Source organism: Eretmochelys imbricata, chromosome 11, assembly GCF_965152235.1.
Source record: "Eretmochelys imbricata isolate rEreImb1 chromosome 11, rEreImb1.hap1, whole genome shotgun sequence".
In the NCBI taxonomy this organism is placed as follows: Eukaryota; Metazoa; Chordata; order Testudines; family Cheloniidae; genus Eretmochelys; species Eretmochelys imbricata.
In genome coordinates, this window is record NC_135582.1 from 51637383 (window position 1) to 51654758 (window position 17376).

At 38.5% G+C, this 17376-nt stretch overlaps 1 protein-coding gene across 1 annotated transcript in view; it reads right to left on the reverse strand.

The window, feature by feature from the left end:
* The window catches only part of COL5A2 (collagen type V alpha 2 chain), a 95052-nt gene that overhangs the window by 24984 nt on the left and 52692 nt on the right, over nucleotides 1–17376 (reverse strand). Inside the window, exons 23-38 of the mRNA XM_077830400.1 lie at nucleotides 15883–15990; nucleotides 15119–15172; nucleotides 14309–14407; nucleotides 13318–13371; nucleotides 11966–12064; nucleotides 11792–11845; nucleotides 11639–11692; nucleotides 10104–10157; nucleotides 9290–9343; nucleotides 8851–8895; nucleotides 8253–8351; nucleotides 7156–7263; nucleotides 6988–7041; nucleotides 2065–2118; nucleotides 1883–1936; nucleotides 642–695 (exon numbers count right to left, since the gene is read on the reverse strand). Of these exons, the coding sequence (XP_077686526.1) occupies nucleotides 642–695; nucleotides 1883–1936; nucleotides 2065–2118; nucleotides 6988–7041; nucleotides 7156–7263; nucleotides 8253–8351; nucleotides 8851–8895; nucleotides 9290–9343; nucleotides 10104–10157; nucleotides 11639–11692; nucleotides 11792–11845; nucleotides 11966–12064; nucleotides 13318–13371; nucleotides 14309–14407; nucleotides 15119–15172; nucleotides 15883–15990 (1098 nt within the window). The remainder of the gene's footprint in view (nucleotides 1–641; nucleotides 696–1882; nucleotides 1937–2064; nucleotides 2119–6987; nucleotides 7042–7155; nucleotides 7264–8252; nucleotides 8352–8850; nucleotides 8896–9289; nucleotides 9344–10103; nucleotides 10158–11638; nucleotides 11693–11791; nucleotides 11846–11965; nucleotides 12065–13317; nucleotides 13372–14308; nucleotides 14408–15118; nucleotides 15173–15882; nucleotides 15991–17376) is intronic.

Below are 17376 nucleotides of genomic sequence, written 5' to 3' on the forward strand. Positions count from 1 at the left end.
CTCTTTTCTTAAAACCTTAGGATTTCTCTTCAGTCTTCATCTCCATGTCATACATGTCTAAAGATTTAAGGGATTAAACTCTCACTACCTGTTTTATTGCCTCTTTTCCAAGGGAAGTAGATGCCTACCTCTCTCTCCTGGAAGTTCAATACATTGTTTGGAGGAAAGGGGCCATTTCCCAGGTGCCCTGAAACTCACTAGGAGCCAGTGTCAGACTTGCAGGAAAGGTTGTTGCACTCTCAGATCTCCCAATTATTTTCATGAAGACCCTTGCCAATTTTCTCATGTATCACAAACTCCACTGCACGTCTCTACTACCTTTCAGTGGATGACACTCTGTGGTTTTCCTTTTTTAATCTCAAAAGAAACATTTTTGTACATTAAAAATACATGTAATCTAGTTAACAATGATATAATCTTGTCAGCAAAATAATTTTCAACTGTCTGTGGTATTTACTGTCTCACTATTTTATATGAAATAATCGGTGCGGGGGAAGGAAGAGTTCTTTTTGAAACAGAAATCTGACTTTGTTCCAGAAATACTTCCAAATGGTTTAGAATCCATTAAACAAGAGTGATTAAGCAGCATTTAAATGTAGTTTATGATGAAAGGAAATGGATTAGAATCATACGACACATACCGGAGGACCAGCAAAACCAACAGCACCAGTTGGACCATTTTCACCACGGGAACCCTGGTGAAGAAATTAAGAATGGTTATGTTTCAGGTGGTATAAAAGGCTTGTTGTATGGAGTATAACTTATACAGAAGTGCAGAAGAATGGTTCCTGTTATAATTATAATGACATACATACTATATTAACTATAATCACACAACTGGGTTTTTAAGAAGAGTCATGTGGTATAACTAGGAAGGCTAAGTAAAATACCTTTGGAAATACATCCTTCTAAAACTAACAAAATAGCCAGTTGAGGTACACATGTAACTAAATAACTCAGTAGGCCAAATTCAGCTCTCTGTTGTTGTGTAATTGATAGCAGAATTTGGCCTAATGTATACATTTTATGTGATCTATTATTCCATTTGGTTAGATTGGAATAAAAATAGATGTTAGTTTCAATACCCATGTGATTCCAAAATTATGGGGCCAAAGGGGCTGTAAAGTACCATAAGCACACAGCTGAGGATTCCTTACTATGTATGGCTAAGGGAGAAGGGGAGTGCCTGAATGTTGCTGACTGCCAGCACTCCCCAGGTGGTGTAATAATTGCTCTAATTTACACTTGTAATAATGTGCTATAATTTAAGATAGGGGCTGAATTAACCCGCAGCAGGATCAGGGACTGGGGAGTGCAAAGGTACCCCCTTTGCAGTGACACCTCCATGGCCAGACCCTGGGACTGGGACCATAATGCCCAGATAATCAAAAATAACCCCAGCCCTGAAATATGCTGAAATGGACAATATGACGTAATTGGAATTATTATACTTCTTTTCATCCCTCCTCCTCCTTAACATACATAAATATAGTAAAATGTTAGGGGTATGCTTTAAAAAAAGGCTCATGTAAATAAAATAATGAGCATATGGCACTAGGTTTTCAGATTTAAGAAAAGCCATAGTAGCTCTGTTGTCAGGTTACCCTGACATCTATGACCAGATGAATGAGATCTGAATGTCTGCAGCTGCAGTTAGTTTTATGGGTTCATGGTAGCAAGGCAAGAACTGCAGGTTATGTCTGAAGAGCCATTTGGTATTTTGAAGGGTGCAAGGAAAAGAGGAGAAGATGAAAGAATAAAAGCAGGAAAGAGAAATAACTAGAGACCGCATTCAATGAACAATGACAAATGCTGTTAAATATCAGCCCCATAATGAGATTTGGTAACACTGGGTACGAAGAAGACAGAGATGTTTACTCACAGGATTTCCACGGGAGCCTGGGGGGCCAACTAAGCCTCGAGGACCAGGTTCACCCTTTAAATAAAGTTAACAGGTTGTTATTTCCAAAATAAGTTAACAGAATAGCAGCAAACACAAAAATAACATGTGGTTTTATTAGGAGAATTCAAATGCCAACTAGCTCTGTATAAAAATCCTATTACCTTTTCACCAGTGGGACCTGCTGGACCCATTGGACCTATTGGACCTGGAAGACCCTGTTGAACACAACAATAGGAGATGTTTCAGTGAGAAGAGTAAAGATTCAGAATTCCCAGGGTCAAGACTTATTTTATTTTAATGTTTCCTTCTGCATTTTTGCATTCTTGAAATTCCTCCCCTTTACCCTTGAAATTCTGTTTGGTCTTTGCTTTAATTTAGTACTTGCAGCCTAAGTAACCCTGTTCTTTGAGACACACTTACTATCTTCCGTTTCATAGCCATACAGTCCACACTTAAAAACCCTGCTCTTTCTGGACTGACTTTATTTTTTTTCCTTTACATAGTATTTATGAAGAAGGCCTAATGATCAAAAAGTCCTTTCTTTATTTTCTCTTTTCAGGAGGACATGAAGAAAGACCTTTTGTCTCATTTGCACAGAGGCCAGCCAGACCGGTGCACTTCGTTGTTACCAAGTGCTTAACTCTTTAAAGAAAAAAAAGCCATTACTTATGAAGACTCATTCATTCCTATCAACCAACCTCTCCTGAAAAATGTCCTTTTTCCCTTTTGTATGACATGTAGGATAATTGATTTCAAGCTATTTCTCCACCCCGACCAATCTATTACCTACATTTAATGACCCTGCAACAATAGCCAGATATCCTTTATGAATACTTAGATACACCAATTATGATTTTCCTTCACTGGAAGCAGAATGTCAAATTATTTGTCTGTAATAAAAACTCCCTATACCACAATGCTTCACTGCTATCTGTGTCACATGATACGTAAGTACATTGAAAATTTAAAAATGAAAAGCTATTTGATCACTGTCAATGCTCCACTGACAGACCATCTGCAAAAGTGTTTCAGCAGAAGGATATAGAAGTTAGTTCATCATACTCACACTTACTTGATCACTGCCCCAAATAGGCGTGCAGCAATTCCCCAAAAAGGGCCCTACTTTTGGAGTTTAATGTACTCAGACAATACAAAAACCACATCATATATCATTTGAAAGCTTATTGTGTGTATGTTTAGATAAGATATGAAGTGGAGCTGTCAAATGATGTCATAAGCCTGTAGACAAGGTGAAACAATGGAACCCAAAATGAGAAAATGTCATTTTTTGCACAGTTCCAGAAACACTACAACATCACTATGACGATAGTTTTTACCGTTTAAGACCGTTTAAGACCATTTCAACACTGTAATGTGGCTTTTATTGGCCAAAGCTACCAAATGACAATGTATAAAAATATTTTAATTGGTTTTGTATGGGCAGGTATCTTTTTTCAGAAATGATGAATGTGTTTAACATGTGGCAGAATATCAACATTTTGCAATATACTAACATAAAATGTTTTCACACGACATATTCTTAATTGTCAAAGTATCTCACAAGTGTTTATACCAGTTTTCTACATTTTCAACTGAAATTTGCTGACCAGATCAGTCTCACACTGAAGGTTGCACACCAGTAGAAACAGATGCCCACGCCCAGAGCATGCCCACGGCTCGTATTGCTTAGTGAGTAGATACAAAATGTACGTAAATTCCTAATGTAAAGATGCTCCAGCTGTAAGCTTTTGTACATACAATGTAGCATCTAGTCTGCATGGTAGGCAATTGCCTATGTATGCAGTACCAGGCTTTGAAATATTCTAAAACCAGATTTAATTCAGTAAAAAGAAAAGGAGTACTTGTGGCACCTTAGAGACTAACCAATTTATTTGAGCATGAGCTTTCGTGAGCTACAGCAGAAGTTCCAAAATGATCACACCTTTATACATAAGCCTTCCTGCACAGCTGCACCATGAGTTTGGGTCTTGCAACTGAATTGACACACTACACCCTCATGGATTCTGTTTCAGTTATGATGAGGCATAACTAGGCAGCTGAGGCAGCTCATCACTAGTGCTGCAAAAACAGAAGTAGAAAGACACCCAGGAGGTGAGTTCATTCCAAACAGAATTGTACCACTTCATGCTGGTGCAAATCTCATCCATGAAGGAGATGATAATATAGACATCAGCATAGAGACTACTGATGGAAATAATACCTTCCATTCCATGGCAAATGTGGTATTTCAAGAACAGTCTGCAGATAGTCCAACATCACAAGAAATAACACATAAGTATGGGAAATAAAATGAACAATCTCCATGAACTCTCAGAGTCACTTATGCAGTGTGCAGCATTTGAAATACCTAGAACACATCCATGAAAAAGTACTTGAGAAAATTAACTCATCACCTACAAATGAATGCTGTCAAAGATCTCTCCTGGTGTCTTTGAAAACTACTGCCTTGATGATGTTGATATAGTTAATATTCAATGTTGGACCAGTTTCAATCACAAGCTTGCACCAAAGCATCTACATGAAAAGCATCTACATGACAGTTCCACAGGCACCTATTGTGGATGCCAAACTACCTGACATGGCCACAGTCTATACTACAATCATCAAATGAAAGGAAATACCAGCTGTTCTAGGAGAGCAGCATGCCACTCAGATCAAAAGTCGGCAGCTCTATGCTGTTGCTCAGCAAGTGAAATGGACTCTCCAAATGAACTTGGCACCAATATAATACATACCCTTTGCTGTTTTGTTGCATGTATTGGGAATTTTTGTGGAGATGTAGGGTTGCTAGACCTTGTTGAATCTCATGTGTATGCAGCTTGTACTGCAGATCAAATGCTTGCAGGTAAGTAATTCAACTGTGCTTTGCATGGCTGGACTCTCATACAAATGATGGCTTGAGACAATTTCCACAAATTCAATGAATCAGCTGCTGACTACTTGAGGCAGGTCCTAAAAGGATTTGATAAAGCTACATCTGTAATTAAAGTATTTGACAGATATGACAACAGTAACTCTGTGAAAACTGTAGAAAGCCAGTGCTGGACAGGCTCTATGATTGAATGCAAGAAATACCAGGTAACTAGTGGATGCCCTGTGCCCGTATGGAAAAATTTTCTAAATGTAGTATCCATTTAATCAATCATTTGTAAAATTCATCTATGAATATATGATTCAAATTGCACCTAGGAAGCAGACCCAACACAAACACTCCCTCTTGGTGGAGGTTTTTCCAATGGAGAAGTACCAAAGTCCATCACCAACAGAAGTGTTGAAGAAGCCCAAGACTTGTACTCAAAAGGAAGCAGACACAACGATGCTTCTGAACACTAGTAATTAAGTCACGTGATACAGATGGCTTGGTCCTTGCTGTGCACTATTTTCTAAAAGTGGAACACATACATAACGTGGATTGAAACAGGCCTCATTACCAACACAATTGACAAGCATCACATCAGGCCTCTGCATGCAATTTGTGACACACTTACTCCTGACTTCTGCAACATACTTCCTGCTGTACATGCATTAACAGGGAGTGACTCTGTGTCATCCCTGTTAATGATATTGGGGGGAAAAGATCTGTGTTTAATGTTGTTAAAACAAAGGGAACTTACTGCTTCAGAGACCTTGCCAAATTGGGAGAAAGTGATGAACAAGCCACCATTTCCGCAATAAGGAAGTTTGCAGCAGTGTTGCATGATCAGAGCAAGAAAGAAAAAGAGACCCACAGAGACTTGAATTGCTTGGGCCTACCCATCAAAAAGGACAAGTCACTGGCCAAACTCCCACTATGCAAGCAAAGTTTTGAAGACCATGACAAAAGAGCATAGTGGCAAACAAAGATTTGGAAGTCTCTGCACATAGGTAAATTGGATATTGGATCGCCATTGCAACATGGTGGAAAAACTGAATGATAAACTACTCCCTGTATTCTTCAAGGGCCCATGGCATCTGAGCTTCTACAAGACCTTATTTGATCCAGCAGCAGTTGCTGCACAATCAACAGGGTCCGGTAGTCATAACAATCTTCCCTGCACAGAACTGTGTACATGCCAACACAACGAAGACTGTAGTAATCCACGCACTCTGGACAGAGATCACACTGAGGAACAAGTTGATGATACTGATGTCACCAGCACTATTACATTCAAATGATATCTGTACAAATTTATTATTAGATTTTGTTTTACCCTTTAGATTGCTGTTATGATGCTTTGAGATCACAAAGAAATCCAATTTTATGTCTTGAAATAGTACATACAGTCATGAAACTAATAGAAAAGAACGCAAATATTTCCAAGCAGTCATTTAAATGTTTTGATGGTATCATTGTTTTTCCCCATTTCTATGGTAACAGCACCATGTGAGAGCGCCACGTCATACTGCATCTTGAAGTAGATATAATAAGCTTTCCAATGATGTGCCATGTGTGTGTGTGTGTAGAGCGAGTACATTAAGTCAACCACATCAGTGGTGTCTGCCGCTTGCTTAAAACTGTATGAGTGCCTTTTTAACAATTATTTATTATTATATACCTAAGGACTTTAACTATGTTTTAATTTTCTAAGGCCTACACCTTTCAGACTGCATGATGAAACTAGCATGAACTTCCTATTTGCTACTGCATCTCAATTTTGAAATGTACTCATCCTTAAATATCATGCATTTTTGCACTCTGTAAATGATAGTTCTATTTGTATGTGTAAATATATTAATGAGCAAAACTAGTTAAAAAAAAGACCGGCATGCACAAGTCTCACTGACTTCAAAAGTTTTTGCATAGGTATTGTCAAGGGTAAAAATGGGTCCCTAATCTTTCTAAACTGTGTCTTGCCTTTCTGCAGTATCTTTCAGTGGGGAAGACACTCCTGATAAGATAAGATGAGATAAAATTTGTTCTCACCTCTCCATTCCAAACATATATTCTAAATTCCTGGAATTAACTGATAACCCATATTGTCTAGATGCTGAATATAGTTTGTTTTGGGAGTTGAGAAACACTATCTTGCTTAGGAGCTCCCTTACTTGGAGCTATTTCTAAGAGGAGCAATGGGTTTACTTACTCTTGCACCATCATTGCCAGCTGTACCTTCAGAGCCTTTCTCCCCTACACCACCCTATGGAGAGTATCCAGAAAGTCCAAGTCATTTATATATCAGTGCAACTACAGAATTATCAAGAGAGATGTACTTCTGTTTAGTATTTAAAGGAGCAACGATAAACAGACTTACTCTGTCACCCTTGGGACCAGGAGTTCCAGCAATACCTCTTTCTCCAGGCATACCCTGAAGACCTGGAGGACCTGGATCACCAGGAGTCCCAGTGGGGCCTGGACTACCCTGAAATGAATAAAAAACAAATTACTTCCTATTAAGTTGAGGTCTCATTGTCTTTAGAGTGAAGAACCATCTATGCTTATGAGTATGCCTCTGGAGGACACTTGCAAGTAACAATTTTCTCTTAAACTTCTTTCTTGTTCATATCCAAACATTTTTCAGGAAACAAAGTTGCAGAGCTGAATTATTAAATGATTTTAGAATTTATCACCCACGTTTTGAAAAAACTATTCATGAATCTTGGTTGCATGAATGGATGGGGCTGTGGGAGTGTGGGATGGAGGAGGGATGCTGAAGTGGCTCTAGGCAACCTTCTCAAACTGAATCCTTGTATGGTGGACAGGTTCCATGGAATAAATAAGATCAGTATTCATTACACTAGTTGCCAATGGCCAATTATCGGACCTGGGGATTGTCCAGGGCAAGGATGTCCTGGTTGTGCTCTCTTTCCTCCAAGCTGTGCCTCTTATGTCCTCTGTAAAGAACATGGTGGTACAGGGTCTGCTATGGCAGCTCTATACTACCAAGGGATTCTCTCCTGGCCAACTACACCAGCCTCAGGGCTACTCTGTGTTGGTGGAACAGCACAAAGTATCCATAGCAACAATATGGGCTGCCCAGTTACTTACGGTAAATAGGCAAGATTCTCCGAACAAAGGCAGCACCACTGAGTGTGCTATATTACATAAATGGTTTCATACTGTTCTACTGAAACAGGCAAACCACACTGGTAGTTTTAAGAAATGTTTAGTCCTGTATTTTAAGGAGCTTTGTCTGTATACACTGAATGAAAATTCTGATTTCTCAACAATATTTTAGTGTCCTTCTTTATATTAGTGTTATTCTACTGGAATATCTTTGATTAACATTGCAAGACTATTGTCCTCCTGGAGCCTTCAGGAAAACAAGATGCCTCTCTCTTGAGAACATTGCAGCTGAACAAAATCTTAAATAAAATCACTAAATGAATACACATTTCCTGTGTAATTTACCTTTGGACCATCAGGACCATGACCTCCAGCCATACCCTTTTCACCCTGAAGTCCTGCTGCCCCTGGTTCTCCTCTCTCCCCTGGATTGCCACGTTCTCCCTATAAAACAGCTATATGTGAAATATCCGGCCGTACGCAGATCCATTCAGCAGAAACAAATCAATTACACATGCGGTACTATTGCACTAGAGAGCTTCTGCTCAGAAATGGCTTATGCTGAGCTGAACAAACAACAAACCAAGTATATTCTTTTAGCCATAATAAAAGACTCTTTTGAGGTGCATAAAATGGTACAGTACTATAATAAGTACATATGCAGCATAGAGTGCCTTCCATCCAAAGATCTCAAAATGCATTACAAACATTATTTAACAGAGCTTCACAAGAATACTGAGGACTATGAGCATATTGTTATTGATTAGCTGCATAGCACCAACTGTGGGTAAAAATGGATATATTTTTATAATCATTTTACTAACAGGCAAACTGAGGCACAAATGTGCTAAATTATATGTTTCAAGATTGCCCAGTGTATCAGCATCATAATGGAACCTGAGAGGCTTGCTAGGAATGGCCAATACTTGGGGAAAATACTTACTCTTGGACCTAATGGACCTCCAGCTCCAGGATCTCCAGGAACGCCCTGGTGAGAAAAGAAAGACAAGTTAGAAGGAAAACGTTATATACTACAAGCTGGTAGGTACAGAAAACAAGAGGATAACATTTTCATTCCAGCAGTTCTAAGCAGTCTGAATGTCAATGGCTGATTCTGAATGCAGATTTTCCATGCTGAAAAGAGATAATCTAATGCAGTCAGAGGACCAGATTCTGCTACCATTACTCATGCTGAGTAGGATCTTACTCAATGAGTAGTCATCACAGAGGTTTTGCGGATATTACTCATTATGTGTCAGAGTGGGAGAACCTAGCCCCTGGAGGACTGGAAAGTGAATACAACAAATAGGAGAAGAAGGTAAAATCATTTTATTAAGCAAGAAAAACTTGGCAAACACTCACTAAGTTACAAAAGAAGTTACCTGATCTCCAGGTTTTCCTGCCTCCCCTGGAGGACCTGGTGGCCCAGGCAAACCCTGAAAGAAAACAAATTGAAAGGTCATTGTGTATGTGGAAGAATTTAAATAGGACACCAAGAATAAGACCTGTGTCGTCATATATACACTGGATCATATCTTCAAAGATCCCAACAGAAGTAATTAGATAAGTACAGATACACAAGCATCAAACTGAAAATGAGTACTTGTGGCACCTTAGAGACTAACAAATTTATTTGAGCATAAGCTTTCGTGAGCGCTGCTGTAGCTCACAAAAGCTTATGCTCAAATAAATTTGTTAGTCTCTAAGGTGCCACAAGTACTCCTTTTCTTTTTGCGAATACAGACTAACACGGCTGCTACTCTGAAACCAAGCATCAAACTGTTTCCCTCCATAATAAAAGGAGAGGACAGCATCTCTTTATTTATACATGTAATAGGAGTGTACGGTGCAGATGTATAAGACCTTTCTATACAAAGAGGTAGTGGTTTGACTATCAAAGCCACTGATTTGTTCAACTCTTGGATACCAGTTGGCTTTGAAAATCTTCAATTCCGACAAACCTAAGTAGGCTCCTTGGGTGCCAATGATCCATGGCATACAGAAATGGTATTTAACCCTTTTTTAACAAAAACTAGTATAGCTAATAATGTAGCTGCTGATAGTGCGTGAGATGTGCTAATTAGTCTGAGAAATTCTGAAGACCTTTGCTTAACATCACTTTAACAAATCTCTGTAGATTAGAAGGAAAAAAAGGGGTGTGATTTATTTATGTAAAAGAACTCATGTTACACATACCTGAAAGCCTGTAGGACCTGGAGGGCCTTGTTCTCCTCTTTCTCCTGCTAGACCCTAGACAAAAGAAAAAAACTGTACAATGTAGGGACATGGCCAGATTCCACCTACATGTTCTCTGCCTGATTGTACTCATGGGAAAAGATTACGTTTCCTACTTCTTTCTTATTATTATTATTATTATTATTACTATTACTTATACCATTTCAATTGAAAAATGAAATTTAGTCAAGACCAGATAGTACCTTTGTAAGATCCTGAGCTCAATTAACTGCTGCTATAAATGAACTCAGTTCCACTGGACTCAAGACAGCTGCATCTATTTACATTAGCTGAGAATTTTGTCCCTTGCAATTTTTAAAATGCGTGGTAGTAGAAATTTTAATAGAGATATATACCTTTTTAGTGTACATAATAGAAAATTGATTCTTGAAATTGTATATTTTTTGTAAATTTTTAATATACTTGTGTCTTTGGAATCAACAGGTGTTAAACAAGACAACTGGAAGCCTATGCAAATGTAAACTGATAGATGGATAGATAGATAGATAAATAGATATTTTTTCATATTTACTTGAAGAGTACAATATGTTTTTCTTTGTAGGCATTTTTCACTTGTGAGGTTCATTAATCAACATTTCAACAACAGAAAAGCAGCTGGAGAAAATACACAGAATTCAATTGTAATATGCTGTATGCACATTTCTTTCTAGCACTAAAGAACACAGCAGAAAATGTTAACATATAGTCCTTTCTCAGGAGGTTAACAAAAATCTGAAGGTGTTTACATATTTGAAAAAAACAAATTCAAAAACTCTCTTAACTCTCTTTGACACATGCAACTAAACAGCTGGACAGATTATTCGAGTAATGTTTCATCTGGAATTTGAACTCTAATGGTGTGTTGTTATTCAGACCATTATTTTTATTTGATAAAGTAATTAAATATTCAACATTAAATTAATCCAGGGCCAGATTCCGCCACTCTTACTCACAGCAAACAGTACCTTACTGAACAAGTAGTCCCATTAGAACCAATACGACTAGCTAAGTGGTAATTTTTCATTAATACAGTAAGACGAGTATGGGTGGCAGAATCAATTATCCAAAATAGAGCATAAGGTGAGGGGAAAAAGGTGGGAGGGGTACAACATAAGTTCAAATGTTCTCTCTTTTCAATGTAAAAGTTTATTTAAGAAATATATACACCACTACTGGGGAAGAAAGGCAAAAGGATGAGAATATGTAGACTTTACAAAACCCTTGTATTTCTTCTAGGGATAATGTTAAACTGATTCGACCTTAATGAAGCTGAAATTAAAAATAAGTCAACAATTTACAGATTGCTTTAAAGAGCAACAGAATGAATTTTGACTTTATTTGGCAAAAATCAGTGCACAATGGCAATGGTCTCTAAATCAATAAAGAAAAACACTTTTACTGTCACTTTTACTCTTGGGGACTGCTCAGAAAGTACAATGATGGGTACAATATAAGAAGAAAGACAGATAATCCTGTATATTGCAAAACTGACTCACAGGTGGACCAACAGGACCAGAAGGACCAACTTCACCATCTTTGCCAGGAACACCCTACAGTGAAACAACAAATAAAAAGGAATTGTATAGTGCACACACGACAAATAAACATATTTTTGTGTAATCAATATAAAGAATAACAATGATACTCACTCTCTGCCCTGGGACACCAGCATTACCCGCTTCTCCAGGTTTTCCAGGATCACCCTGATTTGTGGGGAAAGTTGCTATAATTACCCAATATTTTCATGCATCTAAAAATATATTTAGCTCTGAAACTAAGGCAAGCTAGATAATTAGATACCGATTAGCAGACACTGTACTCACGCTGCTGCCTTTTGGCCCAGGAAGGCCCATGCTGCCTGGTTGACCTCTGATTCCTATTGAGCCTGCTGGGCCTGGACGTCCATCTTCTCCTGGCGCACCCTAGAAATATAAACCATTTATTACATCACATTATGAATATTCTTCACTATATTCCCATAAACTTTTGTTCACCAATAAAAAGCTAACTCCCACTTCTATCAGGGCCTGATCCAGAGCCTAATGAAGGCAACAGAAGTCTTTCACTTTATTTTAATAGGAGCTGGATTGGACCCTTAGGCTATATTGAGGGAATGATTGCCTTAAAATGGTATCAAAGTACTGAATAGGTCTATTCTGTTAGAGCTCAATAATTGGCTGGCTCTGTGCTGTTTGCCTGATAGTCATCTATGAAAAGGAAGGAACAGATAGGAAAGAGGACTTGTACAAGAGTATCGAAAAATGGATTACTTGAACTCTAGTAAAAGCGGCACAGAGTCCTGTGGCACCTTATAGACTAACAGACATATTGGAGAATAAGCTTACGTGGGTGAATACCCACTTCGTCAGATGCATGTAGTGGGCAGGTATTTATACCTGCCTCTAGAAATTTCCACTACATGCATCTGACGAAGTGGGTATTCACCCACGAAAGCTTATGCTCCAATACGTCTGTTAGTCTGTAAGGTGCCACAGGACTCTTTGCCGCTTTTACAGATCCAGACTAACACGGCTACCCCTCTGATACTTGAACTCTAGTGTATCCAACAGTGAAACTTAGTGCTAGAATTTTTCATTTTCAGGTTGGTTAATCCAATGTTAACCTAGCCTTTCAAATATTAAAATGTTCTAACCTTTAGCATTTGTACTGTTATTCACTTACAGTCATAATAGTACCTGAACAATATTTATATATTCTACTTTATTTCTTCTTTCTTTTATTTTTCCCATTGTGGATGTTCCATTAAAAATGTCTTTGAAGTATATGTCAAAGAGACAATTCTAGCTTTCAAACATCTTCAAAACAATTATAGACTCATTGGAGATAGCTAGTAATTATTGGAATTATGTAAAAAATATTTCTTTCCAACAAACCTGAGCTCACAAATGTTTAAATTCCTTGAGATAGCCAACTCTCAGCATATACTGCAACATACATAAAGCCTAATGAAAATGATTTGCACGGGCTCATTTAGATGTTAAATGCCTTCCAATTGCCTGCATTTAGAAGGACCTATGCACCTTGAGAGACTATGAAATCATGGATTAGTAAAAGGCTAATTTCAAGGAGAGCAGAATTTCAAATGAGTACAGTGTCAACTGAAGGGACCAATAATTATATACATCCTCCTCACTCCCAGTCACAAACTACTTACCAAAGGACCAAGTTTTCCTTCAGGACCTTGAACACCTGGATTTCCTGTGAGACCCTAAAAAAATAGGATAACATAACAATTGATATAACCTTGTACATGATCCTAAAATATGGCAAGGATTGTAAATGAGTTCAGAAAGTGTGCTCAGTAACGAAACATCACACTGCAATATTTTTCAGTCAGATGGTATGACCAATGAAAAGTCATTTAACTCGACCATGTTATTCTCCTCTCTGAGTCCCTCCAGGGGCTTCCCCTTACCTACTGCATCAAAGTCAAGCTCCTCATCCGCATCTTCAAAGTTTCTGCAGAATTTCATTTTTAATTGCATCTCTGCTCTTTTCCTCCTATTTACTCTCCCACTTGTTGTCTACACTCCTCTCAAGTGTCCCACCAGTTCATCTCCTTTATTTCTCCCACTCTCAACCATTTTTCCACGCCACTCCTTATGCTTGGAATTTCCTTTTTTATCTTGTATGGGACATTCCAAAACCTCCTCAAACATTTCTTCTGCAGGATCTTTCAATGACAGCTCACCATACACTACACAAATACATTAAAAACAATTAATCAATGTAACAAAGATTTGACTTTCAACCTATGTTTTCTGCACACCTCGTATTTTACATACCTGCATTCCTCTGGACTGCATTGTCTATGTCTAATTTAGCGCTAGACCTTGCTCCCTTTGAAGTTAATGGGACTCTTGCCTTTGACTTCAGGGGGAACAGAACCAGGTCCTTGGGCTCTGATCCTGCAAATACTCATGTGACTCACTTTGCACATGAGCAGAACCATTGAACTCAAGATCAGGTTTCATATTTCTCTTCCAAAGGTGAAGGCATTAGAGTGGTGGAAGAAGTGATCCCTGTATTTGGTTTCTATAAACAAAGCTTGTATAACAGTTTGCCTAAAAAGAACATTGCCATCCTCAGGAATGGAAGGTGCTATGCAAATTCATGACGTGATGTTGTTTTTATAATTTCCTTACCCTGGCACCTGGGAGGCCAGGTTCACCAGTGCGCCCAGGATCTCCCTGGCTTCCTTTAGGGCCTGAAGAACCTGCTGGACCACGCTCCCCTTGAGATCCCTGGAAAAGATATCAAAATACCATTAGTCAGACGTTAGATGTAATAGAGTAAGAGAAAGTAAATGCAAAATATACATCTTCCATCAAGAGCATCTATCGATATTTTTGAAAACTGGAGTTTCAAAGTATTCTGAACCAAATCCTTAATATTATTTAGAGATGGTCTCTTATATAGAGTTAATTAACATAAGGAATTCAGAATTCTTGCACTTCTATCTAGAACGTAATAATCGATGGACCTAATAAACTAAAACATCTTTGTGTCACTTGTCAGTAAGCGATATGGTTGTTAGGCAACACACAAGGGGATCGGTCTGGCTTCCCAGTGGAGACGTCAAGAAAGCTATTTTACAAGGAATGCTTCCCTCTCCAAATACTAACTTAATAGACATTGTAAAATGCAATGTAAGTAGTTACTGCTCAGTGGCTTTTACACATCATGATGCAAGCATGAGAGCATCAAGCTGGAGACATAAAAGGAGAGTGGAAGGCCTGAGACTCAGAGGAAGAGCAATGTTTTTTGCTTAAAACACTGGTCTCAGCATGTTTGGAAGACTTGACCCACTGTCATTTGGCATTTCCTTTGGCCCTGCCTCCAAACATTCAGCAGATCTCCTCACTTCCCACAGCAGCCTATCTTTTCAGTTACAATCTTCTTTTGCATATATTTTTTATGCATGAAAGGGAGGAAAAGGGCCCAAATCAGCTTACCTTTGGTCCAGGCAAGCCATCAGAACCTGGAAAGCCACGATTACCAGGAGCACCCTATGCAAAAATATCATAAATCATCATTAATAATCTGATGTTCAATAGGGTTTTGGAGTTCAGTTTATTTTCTTACAAAATCCTTGTCCTCCAACTGGCTACTGTGCCTTCAAAATGCTCTTTTGTAGTGACAAATATCTAAGGGCCTCTTTCCTATCCTGTCACTCATGCTGAGTGGTACACCTTAGCTTGGTGAGTAGCCCCACTGAAATCAACGACACTATTTCTGTAACAAGGTTCTAGTCAATGGAAAAGCTATCAATCTGTCATATTTCTGAAGTGCCTATTACTGTGATATCTAAACACCAAGTGCCCAAATGTTGTGCTGAGCTCCAAAGTAATACGTAACTACCAGGCTTCATTCTCCTTCCCCAAATAAAAAAACCCAAGACAAGAGTGGAGTAAATGACACTCAATATGAGGAAGGTATAATGCTACATTTTAATATTCTCACCCTCACATGGCCACTTCTGAAAAGAACCTACTGTGTATTACAAAAGAGAGCTATCACTTCAGAGAAATCAGGTTATAAAATCACTAGTGTAAGAAACAATGCTAAATCACAACTGTCAATATACCGTCATTAAAGACAAGTTTGTCTCTGCCCGCCCCAAACTATAAGGGAGCTCACATTCAGGTCCAGGTCAGATATGACTTTCATGAGAGAAGGCCACCTCTAACTAATATAATTATTTTTCTGGCTTCCTTACCCTTTCTCCAACAGGGCCTGGCGGACCTACTGACCCTGGATCACCACGAGGGCCTCTTTTCCCTTCTTCACCCACAGGGCCAATGGGACCCTGGGGACCATGTGGACCCTATTGAAAATATTTGCTTGTTTAGAATAAAGCAAATTAACCATTTTTAAGGCTCAATAAATTACTCTTTCTTCCAACGTTAACCATAAACATTTTCCCAAACAATGAAGAACAAAACTGGGTAGTTAGATTTTTTTTTAATTTCTTTTCGAATCACTTATAAAATGCAGTTATTCCCATTCAGATTTTCCTTTTTCTATGTTTATCAACTAGTATTTCAGCATGAAGTTATCCATAAATGGATGGTAATTCTGAAATTTGGCACTACATTGTGCCTCACAATCATCTGACTGCTTGTATAGGATCCAATTATTTGTCATTGTGGTATTTATTAATCGTTAGGCAAGTGGCATTAAGGAAATCAGTATTTAATTACCGTATTTAAAGAACCTGTATGATTATGGAATCCACACAACACAATAGTAAACTAAGGGTAACATTTTTCTGTCTGATTCACCCTGCAGATCTCTTCTCTGCAATCCATCTCTTTGGTGTAAATCCTGCACTTCTTCTGCACATGGAATCCTCATGCCATCGTCCCTGATGGACTTTGGCTAAATGACATAGACTCTCTGATACGGACACAATTTTCATTCTTGACAGATGGAATTGAGATTTACCAGCCCCACAGCTGACAGAAATTATCAATGCCTCTCTCTAAAAGGACATTCTTCCAGACACCCTCAAAAAAAATTGTAGTAAGTCCAGCCAATGTTCAAGAAAGGATTTGTCAATATTGACAACTTTGCTGACTACTATCCTCTCTCTAATAATTTACTAGAGCAAAAATATTAAGAATGTATTGCCAAATCAGCTACAACTGAACCTGGCTCTGCTAAAGCTAATAATCTTTTCATTCAGCCTTCATATGGCTCCGAGATGGTGCTGGCCATGTTGAGGACTGTCTTCTCATAGCTATGAATAGAGGCCAAACATCCATGCTAACACTATCAGGTCTACCAGCATCATTTGATTTTGCTGATCAAAAAGTGCTGCTGACTCAGCAATGGGACCCTGATGGGTGGACAGAGCTGACTTAAGCTAATTTTGCTCATTCCTTTTGGACATGGCTCAGAGTTTTCCGATGGACAGCTGCTACTTCCAGAGTTCTCATATGTGGACTCCCTTGGGGACTTGTCAAATGCAATATTTATATTACAACTTTGGAGTAGATTGTGAGATGCTGTGGTCTACATTGCTACCAACCTATGCTACATTCAGTTCTATTCAGCATATTTTTAATATCTTTCCTTAAAAGGTTTATTGTTGTTAGAGCACAACCCTGTGTCCATGAGCACCTGTGACCACTGATTTCCTTACAAGACCAAGAAGTTGGAGGAGATCCATTCCATGGCTGCTCATAAAGCATCAGGGAATGCTGTATTT